At 29.5% G+C, this 24,988-nt stretch overlaps 1 protein-coding gene across 1 annotated transcript in view; it reads left to right on the plus strand.

Moving 5' to 3' along the window:
* Nucleotides 1-208: 208 nt before the first annotated feature.
* Nucleotides 209-24,988, plus strand: part of LOC124419223 (protein timeless-like) — a 47,675-nt gene continuing 22,895 nt past the window's right edge. The window contains exon 1 of the mRNA XM_046947841.1: nt 209-350. Coding sequence (XP_046803797.1) covers nt 209-350 — 142 coding nt within the window. The remainder of the gene's footprint in view (nt 351-24,988) is intronic.

A 24,988-nucleotide genomic window follows, 5' to 3' on the forward strand; every position in this document is an offset into this window, starting at 1 on the left:
CTCATCTTGGTCCAAGATCCTTGGACTATCTCTCAGAGGTTACAAACTTCTGTTTTCAAATGCTGCAGGTAATATTAAAAATATTAGAGCCTGTATTCTGGCCAAAAACCATTTAGATATCTTCATCTTATCTGATTACAGTGATGAGGATACGGTAGCGGCGGCACTTGAGACCGGAAACTCCACCATCTGGCTCCTTAGCTGCTATATGGCGCATGACCATGGTGAACAACCGCCAAACGACCTGGTCAGAGATTTAATGCGCGAAGCAAATAGGCGTCACGTTACTGTGATAATTGGCGCTGATGCAAATGCTCATCACTGGGGCAGTTCAGACACCAACAGTAGAGGTGAGTGTTTACTTGACTTTTTATTAGAATTTAATATGACAGTCGTTAATAGAGGTTCAGAACCTACTTTTGTTGTGACCAACAGAAAGGAAGATCTGGATATTACAGCTATTAGTACAAAGTACATAGAATTGATCAAAGAGTGGAATGTCTCTAATGACTGCTCCTTCTCTGATCACCGCTACCTGGACTTTGACATAGTGGTCCAGGTAAAAATTTCAAAACCCTTTCTAAATAGAAGGAAAACAAATTGGGAGAGGCACAAAGCTTCTCTGCGTACTATTCTTCCCTCTGCTCCGACTGTAGAGAGTATAAGGGGTATTGATTTGGCTGCAAATTGGATTGCTAGTTCTCTGAGCGTTGCCACGAAGAGATCTTGCAAACTATCCAGTGGCCTAAAAAAGAACAAACCACCGTGGTGGAGTCCTGACATAGCGAGCATAAGAAGGACATGCCGCCGGTCTTTTAACGAGGCTAAGAGATCAGGTAACTGGTCCCTTTATAAAGCAAACGTTAATAAGTTTAAAAATTTGGTTCGGAATGCGAAACGGAACTCGTGGAGGGTTTCCTGTAGCAATATTGAAAGCTCTTCCAAATCCAGTCGTCTCCGTAAAATTTTGTCAAAGTCCCCTTCTGTTCCTAGCTATATACTGAAAATAGATGGGAGCTGGACTTCAGGTAGTCAGGAGACTTTAGAGCTTCTCCTTAATACTCACTTTCCTGGTTGTATTCCAATTAGTGATTTGACTAATTTCTCTCCAACTTCAATGCGGACTGTAACACACGTGCCTATTGAAGATGACATTATCTGTTGGGCAATTAAAAGCTTTGATCCTTACAAAGCGCCCGGCCCTGATGGTATTATTCCTGCAGATCTTCAACACAATATAGATCTTGTAGTTCCTTGGCTGCGGAACTTATACACAGCCTGTCTCTCTTGGTCATACATTCCTACTCAATGGACCAAGTGTAATGTGATTTTTATTCCCAAGGGAAGTAAAACTTCACAGACTAAGGCAAAAGATTACAGACCAATATGTCTGGCATCATTTATGCTGAAAACATTGGAAAGTATAATCGATATCCACATTAGGACCTCGATAGATAAATCCTTTTTCTCTGCCTCTCAACATGCATATACGAAGGGCAAATCTGTTGAGACGGCTCTTCATACTCTCGTTGGTCATATTGAAAAATCCATGAGGTATGGAAATTCTTCACTGGTTGCCTTTCTTGATATAGAAGGCGCTTTTAATAACGTCAATCCTGTATCTATCAGCCAATCTCTATCTCGGGCTGGGCTTGGTAGGTCCGTTGTGGAATTTGTCGAGAATCTTCTCTCAAATAGGATTATTGAATCCTCCTTAGGAGATACAGTAATCTCTAGAAAAGCTTTAAGAGGTACTCCACAAGGGGGAGTACTTTCACCACTCTTATGAAACATGGCCATAAATGATATTCTGGTAAAACTAGACTCTCTTGGCTATAAAACAGTCGCCTATGCTGATGATGTCGCGGTTGCGGTATCAGGCGATCACCTTGAAACCATATCCCAAAGGCTAGAACAAGCACTAAAGATCATTAGCTCGTGGAGTGTCGAATGTGGTCTTAGTGTAAATCCTAGTAAAACGGAACTTGTGCTATTCTCTAGCAAATATAAGATTCCTTCATTTCCTCTTCCTTGCCTTAACGGCGAAGTATTAAAACGGACAGCGCTAAATATCGTTATCATAGATAAGAAACTATCTTGGAGTACAAATGTACTCTCTAGGGCATCTAAAGCCATTACGGCACTATATGTTTGTTGTTGTCTGGTGGCAGGCGCTTGAAAAGGCTTTAATCAGACAACAACTGGGAAAAATAATGAGATCAACTGCGCTTCTTATTACAGGTGCTCTCAGAACAACTCCTTCGATGGCGCTGTTCACTATGCTCAACTGGCTCTCGGTCGATCTCCTTGCGAGGAAATTGGCTATGTTAACTGCGGCCAGACTGAGTGTAACTGGCAAGTGGAATCAATGCTCCATAGGCCATGCTAGGTGAGAAAGTTCCAATATCATATCTCTTCGGAGTATGAGGAATCTCTCTTTCCACCAAATAATTGCTTCCGAGTGTATACAGACGGATCCAAGACGACGAAAGGAGTTGGTGGTGGTGGCATTTTCATTGAGGAATATGGAACGAAAATCTCCTTCCGACTTAATGATGAATGTAGTATCCTTCAGGCTGAAATATCGGCGATAAGGAGGGCGGTAAATTGGCTAAGATACTATCGGATATCTAATAGGGATATCAGAATTTATACTGATAGTCAAGCTGCTATTAAATCCCTAACTGGTGTGTTCTCTACATCCAAAATTGTCCATGAATGCCGGACGTCTCTCGATGAGATGGCGAGACATTCGAACATCACCCTAATTTGGGTAAAGGGACATGGGAATTCGTATGGCAACGGTATTGCTGACACATTGGCAAGAGCTGGCACTATGCTTAGCAGAATGGACATAGATCAGTTCTGCGGTATACCACTACTTGCAGTTAAGAGGCAAATCAGTGAAAAATGCCTCTGCATCGCTCGCGACAAATGGTCGCGTGAACATACGTGCCCAACATGTAGAGTACTGTGGCCACAAATGGATCCTCAAAGGTCTAAATATCTTCTTGGTTTCCAAAGACCGCGGTTAAGTAGGCTGATATCGATAATCTCTGGCCACTGTAAATTTGGGAACCATGCCAGACGCAATGGTCTTTCGTTCAACGATTACTGTAGGAGTTGTCAAAATGAGGATGAAGAAGAGACTATTACTCATTTTCTCTGCGATTGTCCTGCTTTGGCGGAGGCTCGTTTTCAGACGCTTGGATCGACCTACTTTGGTGATCTAACCGAATTGTCAAACATTCAATTAGAACGTCTTCTAGAGTTCATTAATTTTTCAAATTGGGTGTGAATCCTATAACTCACACTACTCATCCACGGCAGCTGCCCTGGCTTTCTCATTTCTCATCATCTACTTCTCTTTGGAACTGTATCTGTTCTTTCACTCTCCTCTATATCTCCCTCTCTTCTCTTTTCTTCTTCTTACACGTATTTTTACAAAGGGATCAACATGGACCCAAGTAAAGCCGAAATTGGCTACCTGTGTAAACCTAACCTAACTTTTTACCGAACTCTGATCCCGTACCCGAACGTTCGTTCGGATACTATTAAATGTTTTATTTCCATATGTATTAAAAATTCTAATAAAGCCATTTCATTCGATATTTTACTGATATTGTTGATATTTTATTTAAATTTGAGTCAGCTACAAATATTTTTAGTAAAAATGGTAAAAGCATGTCAACAACTGATATATAAGTCTGTTTGTGCATAAAAGACGTATTAGGCGTATAAAAAATTCATTTTTTATAAAAATTTAAAATATTTTCTTTTTTAATTTGGAAAAATGAAATTGTTTAAAAACATAAAAAGCTGTATATGAAGACGATTCTTTTGACGGCAGCACAGTCGAATTAAGCTAATTTATATTTCTGTCAACCACAAAACAGAAACAGTGTCGCTAATATAATAAAAATGTAAGTGCTTAAAATATATATATTTTTTTTACTTTATTGAGAGAAGTTCTGATAACCATATAGGAATTAATTAATAATAGGTTGTAAATTATTACAACATATCTATTTTTACTCAAAATAATAGTTTAAATCTTATTTACTTTGAAATTTTATACGTATATACCGTATACTGATGACCAAAATGCCAAAAGCATTTTCTATGACAACTGTATAAAATTTTTTCTTATCTTGCGGTAAGCTACGTCCCGAAAATGTTCGCATTAAATTATCTTTCAATGGAAATACGTTATAGCTGACAAAATAGTAGAGAAAATTTATAGAAGTTCCTTCTAAGTTGGCATCGCAAGTGTTACTTAAATATTTCTTTCCAAAGTGGCTTCTGGTAAGTACACCACCATCACTCTGGCTACCTAAAGCTCCGACATCAACATATGTGAAGACGTAGTTAGCATCATAAGCTGCCAATAATACGGTGCTAAACGTGTTTTTATAGTTGTAATACATCGAACCGCTATTATTTGGTCAAACTATCCGAATATGTGTCTCGTCAATAGCTTCTAAACAATTTGGCATTCCTGTTTTGCAGCATTTGTGTTCAGGCTAACCTGCTGTGTTGAATCCATGAGCCGGAAGTATTTTCTGACACCTCACATTGGGGTAAAAGCGTCGAAAATGGCTCTTAATTCAGGGGAGGTTAAAATTAATTTTTTATTGTCGTATTTGCTTATTTATTTTCATGTAAAAAAATAAAGTTTGTTTTTAAATTTTTTTAAGGCTATTCTAGAGTCTGTCCGTCTTCCCGCGACTTAATTTTAAATATGTTTGTATAAGTGCAAGTCACAATTTTAAAGATATCATAATAAACTTTGGCACATAGGTTTATATTGGTCAAAAAAGGCGGAACTTCAATTTGGTGAGAACCTCTCCGTTATTTCGCATAGCTCCCATACAAATGGACCTTCCGGATATGGTATTAGAGCTTATACTAATTATTTATTTTATACCCTTCATTTTCGTGAGTTTGTCATTCCGTTTGCAATTTCTAGAATATAATTTTCCGACCCTATAAAGTATATATATTCTGGATTCTTATAGATAGCGGAGTCGATTAAGCCATGTCCGTCTGTCTGTCTGTCTGTCTGTTGAAATCAGTTTTTAGAGGTCCCCAGATATCGGCGAGATCCGAATCTTCAATAATTCAGTTAGACATGCTTTCGAGAAGATTGCTATTTAAAATCAACAAAATCGGTCTATAAATAACGGAGATATGAGCAAAAATCCGAGACAACCTCTGAAAATTTCATCAAAAAAGCCACATTTTTTCATGCTTTTATAAAAATGCAACAACAACACTGTGAATTGGATAGAGATGTACATGTGCGTGTGTAGGTTTTATTCAGCTGTGTATTTTTTATGTTTGGATGCTGTTGGCGTCATTGAGTTGTGTATTTTGTTTTTGTAAATTCTGTTCGTATATTTGGAAGTCGGTTGGTTTTATTGCGTTGTTTATTTTGTTTTTCGTTAAGTGTGTTTAGACGTCTGTTGTTTTAGATGCCTTGTGAATTTTGTTTTTTATTTCATTTAGCGTTGTTGTTCATTTTGTTTTTCTTTTGGTGTAATAATAATGTAGACGGAAAAAATTTATAAAACTAATATGTTTAAAATACACTATGGTGAAGGGTATAAAGATTCGGCACCAAATTTAAACAAGAAATAAAATATCTTAAGCAATTTTTATATTAATTTAGATTATTTTAACTAAAATTTATTTTTTATTAATTGAAAATGGGTAGTAAATTATTTCTGTTATTTTCTTATTCAATGTAATTTTCATTCTAACTATGCACTGGTCGCCTTTCTTGATATAGAAGGCGCATTTAATAACGTCAATCCTGTATCTATCTGCCAATCTCTATCTCGAGCTGGGTTTGGTAGGTCCGTTGTGGGATTTATTGAGAATCTTCTCTCAAATAGGATCATTGAATCCTCCTTAGGAGATACAGTAATCTCTAGGAAAGCTTTAAGAGGTACTCCACAAGGGGGAGTACTTTCACCACTCTTATGGAACATGGCCATAAATGATATTCTGGTAAAACTAGACTCTCTTGGCTATAAAACAGTCGCCTATGCTAATGATGTCGCGGTTGTGGTATCAGGAGATCACCTTGAAACCATATCCCAAAGGCTAGAACAAGCAATAAAGATCATAAGCTCGTGCAGTGTCGAATGTGGTCTTAGTGTTAATCCTAGTAAAACGGAACTTGTGCTATTCTCTAGCAAATATAAGATTCCTTAATTTCCTCTTCCTTGCCTTAATGGCGAAGTATTAAAACGGACAGCGCTAAATATCGTTATCATAGATAAGAAACTATCTTGGAGTACAAATGTACTCTCTAGGGCATCTAAAGCCATTACGGCACTATATGTTTGTAGGAAGGCCATTGGAATATGCTGGGGCATAAATCCAATGAATGTTCACTGGCTCTTTGAGGCAGTTATTAAGCCTATTATGCTATATGGGGTTGTTGTCTGGTGGCAGGCGCTTGAAAAGGCTTCACTCAGACAACAACTGGAAAAAGTAATGAGATCAACTGCGCTTCTTATTACAGGCGCTCTCAGAACAACTCCTTCGAAGGCGCTGTTCACTATGCTCAACTGGCTCTCGGTCGATCTCCTTGCAAGGAAATTGGCTATGTCAACTGCGGCCAGACTGAGTGTAACTGGCAAGTGGAATCAATGCTCCATAGGCCATGCTAGGATCATGGATCTTATATCGGATAATCAGTATATTGTTGATTATTGTATTCCAGTACCGTCTCTAGTGAGAAGGTTCCAATATCTTATCTCTTCGGAGTATGAGGAATCTCTCCTTCCGCCAATTAATTGTGTCCGAGTGTATACAGACGGATCCAAGACGACGAAAGGAGTTGGTGGTGGTGGCATTTTCATTGTGGAATTTGGAACGAAAATCTCCTTCCGACTTAATGATGAATGTAGTATCCTTCAGGCTGAAATATCGGCGATAAGAAGGGCGGTAAATTGGCTAAGGTACTATCGGATATCTAATAGGGATATCAGAATTTATACTGATAGTCAAGCTGCTATTAAATCCCTAACTGGTGTGTTCTCCACATCCAAAATTGTCCATGAATGCCGGACGTCTCTCAATGAGATGGCGAGACATTCGAACATAACCCTAATTTGGGTAAAGGGACATGGGATTTCGTATGGCAACGGAATTGCTGACACATTGGCAAGAGCTGGCAGCATGGACATAGATCAGTTATGCGGTATACCACTACTTGCAGTTAAGAGGCAAATCTGTAAATAATGCCTCTGCATCGCTCGCGACAAATGGTCGCGTGAACATACGTGCACAACATGTAGAGTGCTGTGGCCACAAATCGATCCTCAAAGATCTAAATATCTTCTTGGTCTCCAAAGACCAGTCAAGTAGGCTGATATCGATTATCACTGGCCACTGTAAATTTGGGAACCATGCCAGACGCATTGGTCTCCCGTTCAACGATTACTGTAGAAGTTGTCAAAATGAGGATGAAGAAGAGACCATTACTCATCTTCTCTGTGATTGTCCTGCTTTGGCGGAGGCTCGTTTTCAGACGCTTGGATCGACCTACTTTAGAGATCTAACCGAGCTGTCAAATATTAAATTAGAACGTCTTCTATAGTTCATTAATTTGTCAAATTGAGTGTGAATCCTATAACTCACTTATACGAAAATAACTCATTATTAAATTAAGATATTCATATAAAATGTGGTACAAGTATTGCTATACAGAAATATTAAATTTGTTTTCGATCGGTCCTTAATTAGTCATAGCTCCTATACAAAGTTCCATCGCTAAAATCATTTAAACGCTCATTACTAAATTCAGGGGTATAATCACGGCATTCGATATCGAGTAAAATTGATCGAAATTTTTATTTTTGCATTATGATATTCGATATCGAAAAAAATGTATCGTAATTTGAGATGACGACATACAATAGCCAAACATCTGCAAAATGCAACTCTTAAAACACATTCGATACGTCAGTTTCAATCGTAATTTATAAACAAAGTAAAACGTTTAAAATTTATCAATATAAAAGTGAAAACATTTAAGTTTTACTCCTAGAAAAGTGAAAAACATGTAAGTTAATTAATGTAGTTTTTGTGGAATGAAAAATGCTTATTGACAATTATTATTTTTATTTAAAATTTTGATGTTTTACTTACGGAGATATAAGTTTCATATCCTTAAGAATGTATTATTTCTGAAATCCAAAAGGGCGTAAGTTACATTACACAAGTTGGAGTGCTATATTCGGCTGAGCCGAATATAGCACTCCAACCAGCAACTTTTATATCAACTTTTATACCACCAGCAACTTTTATATTAATACTGTTTTAATTGATCAAATATTTGTAGAATTAAGTATTCTCACGTCTGTTACAACTGCAAGTATGACCAATTACACCGTTCATCACCATTTTTCACACACGAACCAAACCATATACATACGAAAGCACATAATTTATATGGTATAACTGCGTACTCAGTTTTTCATTTTCTGATCGTTTGTCCTTTTTAAAGGACTTTAAAATTTGAGGTACATACAATTTTCAAAAATGTTTATAAATTATTTTTAGCCACCCTATTATAACAATATGGGTATCAAACTAAAGAGGACAATTGCAGTATTTCTATTTCGTATTTTGTTTTATTTTTAAAAATAAAAGATGTAAAAAATATCCTTATAAAAGTTTATCCTTTATTATCCTTGAAATTTTATACAAAATTGTTCTACAAAAAATATTCATAATAAAGACATTAGAATGGAGTACAAAAGTCTGAAATTTGGTCTTTACAGCTACATTTGTTTAATTTTTATAATATTTTTTAAATATCTCAAAAATTTTCCGCTCTTAAAATTTCAAAGTCTTTTTTATGTTAAAATATTATGTAGAAAAATTAGAAATTTGATACTGTGGAACCGAGTTTCTTTATCTCTATGATAAAAAGTTCAATTAAATGGAAACTTTGAAGAATATGAAATGATAAAAATCGATTAAGGATATCTTGCATCTTTTATCCTTTCATGTTAAAACTACCGTCTGGAAAAGTATATTTTCTTTTTTAATTTAACACATTTATTCCGATCTCTATAGTTATTCTAAATTTTATATATCTTTTAAAAATACCTTTGACCTCCCAATGTAATCAAAGTAGTTTATTGTATAGTTTTTATTAAAAATGTTGTATTAAAATGTTTTTGGCGAAGGTATATCGTGTGCAATTAGTAAACCACGATATACATAAATATTTAAACAAGTTATAGCTGGACTGGGCCGAGTATATCATACCCTACACCAGTTGTGAATTTCTTTCAAATGTGATTTATTTTAGTAAATAAAATATTTTTGTTGAATTTTATTTCAATTGCGACATATTGAAGAAAAATTACTTTTCTGAAAGTGGGATAGAGTCAAATAGAGATCAAAGGCCTGCAAAAGACAACAGTAATGCGACAATTATCGTGTGCACCATATTTTTTTAACAAATTGTCGCATTTTTGTTGTCTTGTGCAGGCCTTTAATATATGTATTATAAAATTAAGAGGAGAGACTTATGTCCAGATATATAAAGGTTTTTTATGTAGCTATTCATCGTGATATTAGTGTTTATATTAGTTATATTATAAATTAGATTTATAAATGTTATAATTTATATTTATAAATATTACAATTTATATTTATAAATATTATAATTTATATTTATAAATATTGCGCTTATCATATTATCCTGAAGTGGATTTTAGAATTCGGAACATGCATGTTCTAATCACTAAACCGTCATAATCATACGAACATAACCACCGGTTATGTCATACTTGCAGTTGTAACAGACATGAGAAAACTTAATTCTACAAATATTTGATCAATTAAAACAAGTTGCTGGTGGAGAGTACACAGTTATACCATATAAATTATGTGCTTTTGTATCTATATGGTTTGGTTCGTGTGTGAAAAATGGTGTTGAATTGTATATGATACATGTGAAAAAAAACTTGAGCAACCCACATAAGTTAGTGTGCTATTCTAAATTTGAGTCAGCTACAAATATTCAAAATATTTTTGGTAAAAAGGGCAAAAGCAAGCCAAAAACTGATATAAAAGTCGGTTTATGCATTAAAGACGTATTAGACATTGTAATGGTGGATTATACAATTCATTTTTATAAAAATTTTAAATATTTTCTTTTTTAATTTGGAAAAACGAAATTGTTTAAAAACATAAAGAGCTGTTAATGACTAATGCCAACTGCAATCTATCAAAAATAAAATACACACGTTTATATCAAGCTGTTTTTTTTTTGGCAACCACAAAACTGAAACAATGTCGGTAATATAATAAAAAATGTAAGTGCTTAAAATATATAATTTTTATTGAGAGAAGTTCTGATAACTATATAGGAATTAATTAATAATAGGTACGTAAATTATTACAACATATCTATTTTTACGATATGTGATATTCACATGTTTCTGTTTTCAACTCGCTTGCGAGCTTGAGGAAAACGAGCTGAATTTGAGCGAAAAATCACCAAATGTGTATTTGCAAGAAAAAAGTTTTATGATGGCAATAAAAACAAGTAAGAGTGTTATATTCGGCCATGCCGAATCTTATATACCCACCATCAAATCATTCATGTTTATGTAGAATTTTACTGATGTACTCACATTTTTGGGTCAGTAATAAGTCATTTTCAAAAGGGGACATTGGTAAGGTCAATTATAAATCCATTTTCATTAAATTTATGAAAATGATTTTATTTCCTATAAAACTTTTTTATGTCGAATTTTATTGCTTTATATATATGTTATGAGCAGATATGAGCATAAATTTATGTTCTCATTAAACATGTTTCTGTTGAATTTCACCGCTATTGATACATCTCTTAGCGATAAAGTTATTTTCTGAAGGGGGCATTATAATAGGGATAGGAGAAAACGTGAACCGATATTCTTACTTTCAATAAGGATCGATCCTTATAAAATTTGATAGGGAGATTTTGGCTCGCACGAAACTTGTGTATGTAGAATTTTTTAGTAATGAGCGTTGAATTCGTTGTCTAAAGGGCACCTTATTAGGGGGTTAGATAATAATGGACCTATCCTCATAAAATTTAAGAAAATGATTTTTGTTCCCATAAAACTTTTATATGTCGAATATTATTGTTATATATATGCTTCTCTTAGCCAGTTATGGACGATAAAATTATTTTCTGAAGGGGACTTTATATGGGGGGTAGGGTCAATTATGGACCGATCCTTATAAAATTCTACGAAGAGATTTATGTCACTATAAAACATGTTTGTGCCGAATTACACCGCTATTGATGCTTCTGTTAGTCAGTTGTGAGCGATAAAGGCATTTTCTGAAGGGTACTTTGTATGGGGGGTAGGGTCAATTATAAACCGATCCTTATGAAATTCTACGAGAAGATTGATGTTCCTATAAAACATGTTTGTGCCGAATTTCACTGCTATTGATGCTTCTCTTAGCCAGTTAAGGGTGACAAAGTCATTTTTTGAAGGGGACTTTATATGGGGGGTAGGGTCAATTATCGACCGATCCTTATAAAATTCTATGAAGAGATTTGTGTTCCCGTAAAACATGTTTGTGCCGAATTTCACTGCTATTGATGCTTCTCTTAGCCAGTTATGTGCGATAAAGTCATTTTTTGAAGGGGACTTTATATGGGGGGTAGGGTCAATTATGGACCGATCCTTATGAAATTCTGCGAAGAGATTTATGTCACCATAAAACATGTTTGTGCCGAATTACAGCGCTATTGATGCTTCTGTTAGTCAGTTGTGAACGATAAAGTCATTTTCTGACGGGTACTTTGTATGGGGGGTAGGGTCAATTATGGACCGATCCTTATGAAATTCTATGAAAAGATTTATGTCCCTATAGAACATGTTTGTGCCGAATTACAGCGCTATTGATGCTTTTGTTAGTCGGTTATTGGCGATAATGTCATTTTCTAAAGGGGGCCTTATATGAGGGGTAGGGTCAATTATCGACCGATCCTTATAAAATTCTACGAAGAGATTTGTGTTCCCGTAAAACATGTCTGTGCCGAATTTCACTGCTATTGATGCTTCTCTTAGCCAGTTATGTGCGATAAAGTCATTTTCTGAAGGGGACTTTATATGGGGGGGTAGGGTCAATTATGGACCGATCCTTATGAAATTCTGCGAAGAGATTTATATCACCATAAAACATATTTGTGCCGAATTACACCGCTATTGATGCTTCTGTTAGTCAGTTGTGAACGATAGTCATTTTCTGAAGGGTACTTTGTATGGGGGGTAGGGTCAATTATGGACCGATCCTTATGAAACTCTATGAGAAGATTTATGTCCCCATAAAACATGTTTGTTCCGAATTACAGCGCTATTGGTGCTTTTGTTAGTCAGTTATTGGCGATAATGTCATTTTCTAAAGGGGGCCTTATATGGGGGCTAGGCGAAATCGTGGACCGATATTGCCCATTTTCAATACCAAACAAACTACATGAACTATAAGTATCTATGCAAAATTTCAGCTCGCTAGCTACTTCCGTTTGGACTCTATCGTGTTTTCAACAGACAGACAGACAGACAGACGGACAGACGGACGGACATGGCTAGATCGTCTTAGAATCTAATAAGGACCCAGAATATATATACTTTTATGGGTCTTAGACGAATATTTCAATGTGTTACAAACGGAATTACAAAAACAATATACCCCCCCATCTTTTTTGATGGTGGGTATAAAAACTAAATTTAAGTGCTTAAAATATATAATTTTTATTGAGAGAAGTTCTGATAACTATATAGGAATTAATTAATAATAGGTACGTAAATTTTTACAACATATCTATTTTTACGATTTTTTGTATTCTCTTCGTGAGCGATATTCACATGTTTCTGTTTACAACTCGCTTGCGAGCTTGAGGTAAACGAGTTGAATTTGAGCGAAAAATCACCAAATGTGTATTTGCAAGAAAAAGGTTTTATGATGGCAATAAAAAAACTAGGAAATAATTATGTATGGTTATGTGCCCGTAGATTTTATGAAGGTCACAAATGAATTCTAAGAAAGTATTAAAAAGGAAGTCTTCTCCTTTTTATTTAAATTTGTATGTTTTTTAATATGTACATTGATGAACATGAACAAAAATGAAATTACTAATTACAAGGCGCATAAGACAACAAAAAAGGAAGAAATGCATACATTCCAACTCCATTTGTACACGTACAAGGGGGTAAACATGTAACAAAACCACAATTAAATTCACAATGTATAGAGTGTCCTCTAATTGCAAACAATATTCATACATGCGAATGGACATGTATGCAAATATGTATGTATGTATTGGCGGCCAAACATGCCCTTGCGGGCAATGTGTTATTCTCACTTATACACACGCAATACAAATATTCTCAGCAACAAAAAAAACTATACACTAAACAAAAACAATTTAATTTAGTTGATCTCTTTATGGAATGATACACAGAGAATATTTTCAAAAGCCATTACAAATTAATGTATGAATACTTTTTATAGAAAGATCTATTAGACATACATATGTATGTATAATTATTTATTTTTATTTGTTCAAGCAATTAATCGCTAAAATTGTAATGTTTAAAAGATCGACTTTTAATCATTAGATACATTTAATACACACACAAACTATATACATATATCAATACTTATACATACATTCATCAACACATTTTTACATCAAAATGTGCATCAATACATACATTCCTTCCGTTATTCATTTATAAAACTAATAATATGAATAACACAAATATGTATAAACATATAATTTTTTTTCAGTGCAAAGCACACATATTTTCATTTATGTTCTCTTTTATATTTTGCACTAGAACATATGCGTTTTAAATATTCTCTTTCTGGCCACCGCGGTTTTAGATGCCTTGCGAATTTTGTTTTTTATTTCGTTTAGCGTTGTTGTTGTTCATTTTGTTTTTCTTTTGGTTTAGTAATAATGTAGACGGGAATAATTTATAAAGCTAATATGTTTAAAATACACTATGGTGAAGGATATATAAGATTCGGCACAGCCGAATATAGTACTCTTACTTGTTTTTTCATAAAGTTGAATAAAATTGTTTTTCTTCTCGTTTAAAAAAAATTGAAATCTTTCGTTTTTACATTTGGTCTTGTGTATTTTTAATTTTGCAAATTTGTATATGATTATGTTATTAACAAAAAAACAAATTAAATCATTTTATTAAATATAATAATTTTTCCATAATCATTATTTTTAAACAAATGCAATTTATAAGCTATCTTATAATCAGTAGAAAGGCTTTCAATTTGCTGCCTTAGTAATAAGTTATTATAAGTTAAATATATAAGAATTAAAAAAAAGAAACAAAATATTCCAAAAAAAAACCTACGGAAAATTATTATTATTATTATTTATTATTATTAATAAAAAAATTTTATTTATATTTTTTCTATTTCTTCCAATTTTTTGAGTTTCTTTCTATTTCTGACTTTCTATTTTATTTATATTTTTTCTATTTCTTCCAATTTTTTGAGTTTCTTTCTATTTCTGACTTTCTATTTCTGACTTTTTCCTATTTTTTGTCGACTTTTTCCGACTTTTCGACTTTTTCGTCTCTTTCCGACTTGTTCTTACTTTTCGACTTTTATTTACAAGTCGACTTTTCGACTTTTTTCATAGTCGAGTTATCGACTATCGTCTTCGATAGTCGACTTCGACCTTTTTCGACAAAAAGTCGATTGTTCGATTATTCGAAAGTCGATTTATAGAACCCTAAAAATCGACTTTTAGTTAAATGAAAAAAGTCGAAAAATCGACTTTTAAATAAATGCAAAAAGTCAAAAAGTCGACATTTCATAAAATGCAAAAAAGTCGAAATGTCGAAAAGTCGACTTTTCACACTTTTTTCATTTAATTTAAAGTCGATTTTTCAACTTTTAATATTTTATAAATAGTCGACTTTTCGACTTTTTCCGACCTTTCGACTTTTTTCATTAAGCTTATGTTTCCAATAAATCAAAAAATAAACAATATCAAAACACATTTGTAAATAATTTTTAATTATCTATATATTTTTCATATGTTCTGGGTTAGGGTTCTATTTTGTTCCAAAAAAGTCGATAACTTGACTATCGTCTATGAAAAAGTCGAAAAAAAGTCTATGAAAAAGATTCATATTTTACAAAAACTTTAGAGCAATGTAAGAATGAATAGTGAAATTTAATGAATTTCGCTGAAATTATTATTTGTTGAAAATTCATACAGTTAAAAAATATAGAAATATATTACAATTAGGGTTCTATAGTTGAAACGAAAAGTCGACTTTTCGACTTTTTGCATTTTGAAAAGTCGACTCAGTTAAAAGTCGACCTTTCTCATTTAATTAATAGTCGATTTTTCGACTTTTAATATTTTATAAATAGTCGACATTTTCCGACTTTTTTCTACTTTTCGACTATTTTCGAATTTTTCCGACTATTTTGGACTTTTTCCGACTATTTTCGACCTTTTCCGACTTTTCGACTTTTTCCGACTTTCGACTTTTTCCGACTTTCGACTATATTCGACTTTTTTCGACTATTTCCCACTATTTTCGACTTTTCCGATTTTTTTCGACTTCTTTCGACTTTTCGACTTTTTCGGACTTTTTTTCGTCTTTTCGACATCTCGACTCTTTCGACTTTCGACTTTTAGACTTTTTTCGACTTTCCGACTTTTATTTACAAAGTCCACTTTTCGAGCCTTTTCAGTTATCAACTTTTTTGGAACAAAATAGTCGACTTTGATTTTTCCAACAAAATAGTCGACTTTGACTTTTTTCGACAAAAAGTTGATTGTTCGATTACTCGCAAGTCGATTTATAGAACCCTACATTGTAGTGTAATTACACCTGTACCATTCTAGAGTTTTTTTGTGATATTTTAAACCTTTTTTACTTTTACAGTTGACAATACAGCTAAATAAACAGCGTTGTGAGATTTATAATGTAGAGAATACTTTCTTAATGAATTTATATAGTATAAGTAGTTATATGAAGTCGTTTATATGCATGATATGTTTGAAAAAAAGCAGTGAAGGTATTCTTTCAACTACTTTTAGAGTTTTGAGATATACATATCAATTTAATTTTTTTCATTTTTTTGAGAAATTATTACTTCATTATAGGAAGTGTTTTCTAAAAAATTTTAATTAAAACAATATAGAAAAGTAAATAATTTCTTTAAAATTTCCTATAATTTTACTGAAATCTGTGAATTTTAAAAAATATCCATTGAAATTAATTGAAATATATAACATATCCTAAAAACAATAATTTAAATATATTAATATATTTCAAACGAATTGCAAAATATGTCTAGTTTTGAGTTTTTCGAATTCCTAGAAATTCAAATGTATGTTAATATAACCATATTGTTCAATTATTTAATCATTATTTATTCGTATGGTCAACCAGTATGATAAAAATATTTTATAAAACTAAAATATATTTAATTTTAAGGTAAATTAATTTACAGATATATGAATTCATTGGTTTCACTATCAGCTGTATGTTTGCGAAATCTCTGATTTGAAATATACAAAAACATAATGTAGTGAATACTTTCTTACTGATTTTATATAGAATAATAAGTTAAATGAAGTCGTTCACATACATGATAAAGTGTAAAGTAATGTTTGATATTTTTATGACAATATCAAACACCACAAATGTGTAGTGAATTTTGCAAATGTTCACAAGGAATTACATATTTTTTTCAATTATGCTACCTACTTTTAATATCATTACTTATTTGTTTGACTTATTCTAGAGTTTTGCTACTTTTTTATACAAAATATGATTTAAGTATATTCATTTGAATATATTACATTATGCATGTGTCTACTTCAAATCAAAAATTTCATAAACATAACTGATAGTAAAATCAATGAATTTCCCAAAAAATGCGTTATTTTATTTTTCACTTCTTATTCTAGAATAAGAAAAAAAAGACGTTACTAATAATTGCAATTCAATGTTTCGAAACAAATTCCAAAATATGTCTAGTTTTAAGATATATATAGTTAAAAATTTTCGAACTTGCAAAAAACTATACAATATCAGGTACATTGTTAGACAAATTTTTTATTTTGAAATATTTGATTTTATCATGTAAATATCAACAATATCAAAATTAAAAAAATAAAATTTAAAAACATTGAATTGCAATTATTTCTAACGTATAGATTTCATTATAGAATGTTTTTATCAAAAGCTTTAATTAAAAAACTATAGAAAAGTAAATACTTTCTTTAACGATTTTTAGAATTTAACTGAAATCTGTGAATTTTAAATCGACACTATTAAAATTATTTGAAATATAGAAATTTTGAATTTTATCCATATTTCAAAACGAATTACAAAATATGCCTAGTTTTGAGATATATACATTTAAAATTTTATTATAGGAAGTGTTTTCTAGATTTTTACTAAAATCTGTGAATTTACAATTACAATAATTAAATTTATCCACATTTCAAAACGAATTCCAAAATGTATCTACAATTTTGCAATATATCTGTGCATTTACAATTACAATAATTAAATTTAATGTTTTTTAAATCGATTTTCATACATTATCCACATTTCAAAACAAATTCCGAAATATGTCTAGTTTTAAGATATATTCATTTAAAATTTTTAGAAATTGCATTTTTATAATGTTTTGTGAAATATTTGATTTTATCATGTAATTAAAAAATTCAAAGCATTTTCTAGAGAAGAAATAGCTACTTATTCTTGTCTTTTTAGTAAGTTTTGTGAAATCTCCGATACATTGTCATGTAATTACAACTGTACCATTCTAGAGGTTTTGAGATATTTCAAACCTTTTTTACTTTAACAGTTAAAAATACAGCTAAATAAACAGCGTTGTGAGATTCCTAATGTAGTGACTACTATCTTAATGAATTTATATAGAATAAGTAGTTATATGAATTCGTTTACATGCATTGTATGTTTGAAAAAAGAGTGAAGGTATTCTTTCAACTACTTCTTCGAGTTTTGAGATAAATCAATTTAAAATTTTTCCATATTTTTGATAAATTCATTAAAGGGAGTGTTTTGTCAAAAATTTTAATTAAAATAATATAGAAAAGTTAATAATTTTTTCCCTAAAATTATACTGAAATCTGTGAATTTTAAAAAATATCCATTGAAATTAATTGAAATATATAACATATCTTAAAAACATTAATTTAAATATATTAGTATCATTTCAAACGAATTACAAAATATGTCTAGTTTTGAGATAAAGAATTTAAAATTTTTCGAAATTCTAGAAATTCAAATGCATATTAAAATAACCATTTTGTTCAATTATTTAATCCATTATTACTAGTATGGTCAACCAGTATGATAAAAATATTTTATGAAACTAAAAGTCGACTTTTCGACTTTTTGCATTTTATGAAAAGTCGACTTTTCGAATTTCGACTTTTTGCATTTAGTTAAAGTCGATTTTTCGACTTTTATCATTTAATTAAAAGTCGATTTTTCAACTTTTAATATTTTATAAATAGTCAACTTTTCAACTTTTTCCGACTTTTTTTGACTTCTTTCGACTTTTTCCGACTATTTTTGACTTTTTCCGAATTTTTTCGACTTATTCCGACTTTTCGACTTTTTTCGACTCTTTCCGACTTTTCGACTTTTATTTACAAAGTTGAAAAGTCTACTTTTTTCATAGACGATAGCCGAGTTATCGACTTTTTTGGAAAAAAAAAATAGTCGACTTCGAAAAAAAGTCGATTGTTCGATTATTCGAAAGTCGATTTTAGAACCCTTCATTGTAGTGTAATTACACCTGTACCATTCTAGAGTTTTTTTGTGATATTTTAAACCTTTTTTACTTTTACAGTTGACAATACAGCTAAATAAACAGCGTTGTGAGATTTATAATGTAGAGAATACTTTCTTAATGAATTTATATAGTATAAGTAGTTATATGAAGTCGTTTATATGCATGATATGTTTGAAACAATATCAAAATTAAAAAATGTGTGGATAATGTATAAAACGATTTAAAAAACATTGAATTGCAATTATTTGTAACGTAGAGATACATTTGCTAATTTTATCAACAAATTACTTAATTTGTGTACTTATTTCAGAGTTTTTTAGGAAATCGTATACTATACATAAAACTTTAAACTGTATAGTAAATATACAGTTTAAACTTTTCGACTTTTTCCGACTTTCGACTATATTCGACTTTTTTCGACTATTTCCCACTATTTTCGACTTTTCCGATTTTTTTCGACTTCTTTCGACTTTTTCGGACTGTTTTTTCGTCTTTTCGACATCTCGACTCTTTCGACTTTTAGACTTTTTTCGACTTTCCGACTTTTATTTGCAAAGTCCACTTTTCGAGCCTTTTCAGTTATCAACTTTTTTGGAACAAAATAGTCGACTTTGATTTTACCAACAAAATAGTCGACTTTGACTTTTTTCGACAAAAAGTTGATTGTTCGATTACTCGCAAGTCGATTTATAGAACCCTTCATTGTAGTGTAATTACACCTGTACCATTCTAGAGTTTTTTTGTGATATTTTAAACCTTTTTTACTTTTACAGTTGACAATACAGCTAAATAAACAGCGTTGTGAGATTTATAATGTAGAGAATACTTTCTTAATGAATTTATATAGTATAAGTAGTTATATGAAGTCGTTTATATGCATGATATGTTTGAAAAAAAGCAGTGAAGTTATTCTTTCAACTACTTAATAGAGTTTTGAGATATACATATCAATTTAATTTTTTTCATTTTTTTGAGAAATTATTACTTCATTATAGGAAGTGTTTTCTCAAAAATTTTAATTAAAACAATATAGAAAAGTAAATAATTTCTTTAAAATTTCCTATAATTTTACTGAAATCTGTGAATTTTAAAAAATATCCATTGAAATTAATTGAAATATATAACATATCCTAAAAACAATAATTTAAATATATTAATATATTTCAAACGAATTACAAAATATGTCTAGTTTTGAGTTTTTCGAATTCCTAGAAATTCAAATGTATGTTAATATAACCATATTGTTCAATTATTTAATCATTATTTAATCGTATGGTCAACCAGTATGATAAAAATATTTTATAAAACTAAAATATATTTAATTTTAAGGTAAATTAATTTACAGATATATGAATTCATTGGTTTCACTATCAGCTGTATGTTTGTGAAATCTCTGATTTGAAATATACAAAAACATAATGTAGTGAATACTTTCTTTCTGATTTTATATAGAATAATAAGTTAAATGAAGTCGTTCACATACATGATAAAGTGTAAAGTAATGTTTGATATTTTTATGACAATATCAAACACCACAAATGTGTAGTGAATTTTGCAAATGTTTACATGGAATTGTTTATTTGTTATGCTACCTACTTTCAATATCATTACTTATTTGTTTGACTTATTCTAGAGTTTTGCTACTTTTTTATACAAAATATTATTTATTTAAGTATATTCATTTGAATATACTACATTACGCATGTGTCTACTTCAAATCAAAGATTTCATAAACATAACTGATAGTAAATTCAATGAATTTCCCAAAAATGCGTTATTTTATTTTTCACTACTTATTCTAAAATAAGTAGAAAAAACATTACTAATAATTGCAATTTAATGTTTCAAAACAAATTGCAAAATATGTCTAGTGTAAAAATTTTCTATTTTGCAAACAAAAAACTATACAATTCAGGTACCATTTAGAAAATTTTATCATGTAAATATCAATAATATCAAAATTAAAAAAAATTTGTGGATAATGTATGAAAAACGATTTAAAAAACATTGAATTGTAATTATTTGCTAATTTTATTAACAAATTACATAATTTTTGTACTTATTTTATAGTTTTTTTTTTTTTTTGGGAAATCGTATACTTTAAAGTTTAAACTGTATAATACAATGCATTCGATAAATGAATAAATTACATCGACCATTCCATATGTTTGAGAAATTTCACTATAGAATGTTTTTTCTCAAAAACTTTAATTTAACTGAAATCTGTGAATTTACAATTACAATAATTAAATTTAATGTTTTTAAATCGATTTTCATACATTATCCACATTTCAAAACGAATTCCAAAATATCTCTAGTTTTGAGATATATTCATTTAAAATTTTTCGAAATTACATTTTTTATAATGTTTTGTGAAATATTTGATTTTATCATATAAATAAAAAAATTCAAAACATTTTCTATAGAAGAATTTTAGCTACTCATTCTTGTCTTTTTAGAAAGTTTTGTGAAATCTCCGATTTAGTTTTTTCTTTTTTTCAATTTCATTAGGCACTTTTCAGAAGGACATCGTTGTTTTAATTCATTATAATATAAAGTAGTATAACTTTTTATATAATTTTACTGAAATCTGTGAATTTTAAAAAATATCCAATTGCAAAATATGTGTAGTTTTGAGATAAAGAATTTTAAATTTTTCGAATTTCTAGAAATTCAAATGTATATTAAAATAACCATTTTGTTCAATTATTTAATCCATTATTACTAGTATGGTCAACCAATGTGATAAAAATATTTTATAAAACTAAAATATATTTAATTTTGCAAATGTTCACATGGAATTTTTTTCATAAATCAGTTATGATACCTACTTTTAATATCATTATTAATTTGTTTGACTTATTCGAGAGTTTTTTATTATTCACTACTTCTTCTAGAAGAAGTAGAAAACGTTACTTATAATTGTAATTTAATGTTTCAAAACAAATGTCTAGTTTTAAGATATATGTATTTAAAAATTTTCGAATTTGCAAAAAAAAACTATACAATATCAGGACCTTGTTAGAATAGTTTTTTTTCGAAATATTTGATTTTATCATGTAAATATCAACAATATCAAAATTAAAAATGTGTGGATAATGTATGAAAAACGATTATCAACAAATTACTTAATTTGTGACTTATTTTAGAGTTTTTTTTCGGAAATCGTTTATTTTATGCTTTAAAGTTTAAACTGTATAGTAAATACAATTTCACTATAGAATGTTTTTTATCAAAACAACTTTAATTAAACAACTATAGAAAAGTAAATAATTTCTTTAACGTTTTCTAGAATTTAACTGAAATTTGTGAATTTAAAACAGCACTATAAAAATTAATTAAAATATAGATAATATCTTAAAAACATTAATTTAAATAGTATCCATATTTCAAAGCGAATTGCAAAATATATCTAGTTTTGGGATATATACATTTAAAATTTTATTATAGGAAGTGTTTTCTGAAAAAAACTAATTAAAAACTATAGAAAAGTAAATAATTTATCTAGAATTTATCTGAAATCTGAGAATTTACAATTACAATAATTAAATTTAATGTTTTTTAATCGATTTTCATACATTATCCACATTTCAAAACGAATTCCAAAATATATCTAGAATTTTTCTGAAATCTGTGAATTTACAATTGCAATAATTTATCTAGAATTTATCTGAAATCTGAGAATTTACAATTACAACAATTAAATTTAATGTTTTTTAATCGATTTTCATACATTATCAACATTTCAAAACGAATTCCAAAATATGTCTAGTTTTAAGATATATGCATTTAAAATTTTTCGAAATTGCACTTTTTATAATGTTTTGTGAAATATTTGATTTTGTCATGTAAATAAAAAATAATCAAAACATTTTCTAGATAAGAATTTTAGATACTTATTATTGTCATTTTAGAAAGTTTTGTAAAATCTTAGATTTAGTTTTTTTTTAATTTTATTAGGGAGTTTTCAGAAAAACATCGTTTTTTTAATTTGAATCTTTACAAATTAAAAAATTGTTCTCCATTGAAATTAATTGAAATATATAACATATCTTATATAATTTTTATATAATTTTACTGAAATCTGTGAATTTTAAAAAATATCCAATTGCAAAATATGTGTAGTTTTGAGATAAAGAATTTTAAATTTTTCGAATTTCTAGAAATTCAAATGTATATTAAAATAACCATTTTGTTCAATTATTTAATCCATTATTACTAGTATGGTCAACCAATGTGATAAAAATATTTTATAAAACTAAAATATATTTAATTTTGCAAATGTTCACATGGAATTTTTTTCATAAATCAGTTATGATACCTACTTTTAATATCATTATTAATTTGTTTGACTTATTCGAGAGTTTTTTATTATTCACTACTTATTCTAGAAGAAGTAGAAAACGTTACTTATAATTGTAATTTAATGTTTCAAAACAAATGTCTAGTTTTAAGATATATGTATTTAAAAATTTTCGAATTTGCAAAAAAAAAACTATACAATATCAGGACCTTGTTAGAATAGTTTTTTTTTTCGAAATATTTGATTTTATCATGTAAATATCAACAATATCAAAATTAAAAATGTGTGGATAATGTATGAAAAACGATTATCAACAAATTACTTAATTTGTGTACTTATTTTAGAGTTTTTTTTCGGAAATCGTATTTTATGCTTTAAAGTTTAAACTGTATAGTAAATACAATTTCACTATAGAATGTTTTTTATCAAAACAACTTTAATTAAACAACTATAGAAAAGTAAATAATTTCTTTAACGTTTTCTAGAATTTAACTGAAATTTGTGAATTTAAAACAGCACTATAAAAATTAATTGAAATATAGATAATATCTTAAAAACATTAATTTAAATAGTATCCATATTTCAAAGCGAATTGCAAAATATATCTAGTTTTGGGATATATACATTTAAAATTTTATTATAGGAAGTGTTTTTCTGAAAAAAACTAATTAAAAACTATAGAAAAGTAAATAATTTATCTAGAATTTATCTGAAATCTGAGAATTTACAATTACAATAATTAAATTTAATGTTTTTTTAATCGATTTTCATACATTATCCACATTTCAAAACGAATTCCAAAATATATCTAGAATTTTTCTGAAATCTGTGAATTTACAATTGCAATAATTTATCTAGAATTTATCTGAAATCTGAGAATTTACAATTACAACAATTAAATTTAATGTTTTTTAATCGATTTTCATACATTATCAACATTTCAAAACGAATTCCAAAATATGTCTAGTTTTTAAGATATATGCATTTAAAATTTTCGAAATTGCACTTTTTATAATGTTTTGTGAAATATTTGATTTTGTCATGTAAATAAAAAATAATCAAAACATTTTCTAGATAAGAATTTTAGATACTTATTATTGTCATTTTAGAAAGTTTTGTAAAATCTTAGATTTAGTTTTTTTTTAATTTTATTAGGGAGTTTTCAAAAAACATCGTTTTTTTAATTTGAATCTTTACAAATTAAAAAATTGTTCTCCATTGAAATTAATTGAAATATATAACATATCTTAAAAACATTAATTTAAATATATTAGTATATACAAACGAATTACAAAATATATTCATTCTTTTAGAAAGTTTTGTGAAATATCCGATTTAGTTTTTTTTTAATTTTATTACGGACTTTTTAGAAGGACATCGTTGTTTTAATTTGAATCTTTATGAATTAGAAAATTGTTAAATTTAGTATTTATTAAAAACTATAGAAAACAACATATATTTGTGCAATTAGCTTCAAAAACATTTCACAAAAACATTGTAGTGTAATTACAACTGTACCATTCTATAGTTTTTGTGATATTTCAAACCTTTTTTACTTTTACAGTTGAAAATACAGCTAAATAAACATCGTTGTGTGATTTATAATGTAGTGAATATCTTATATACCCTTAATAAAAACATTAAAAAATTTGAGTCGATTTAAGCCGAATGTTTCGGCGGCGGCTCAAGCAACTAAATATAGTTCGGCGGCGGCTAAGCTCCGACTCGAAGCCGGTCGACTTCGACCTCTGATTCATTGCTGGTAAACATTGACGAGAAGTAGATTTTGTTTTTGTTTATCGTAAAAAAAATTGTTTTAAA

This window comes from Lucilia cuprina, chromosome 4 (assembly GCF_022045245.1).
Source record: "Lucilia cuprina isolate Lc7/37 chromosome 4, ASM2204524v1, whole genome shotgun sequence".
NCBI lineage: Eukaryota > Metazoa > Arthropoda > Insecta > Diptera > Calliphoridae > Lucilia > Lucilia cuprina.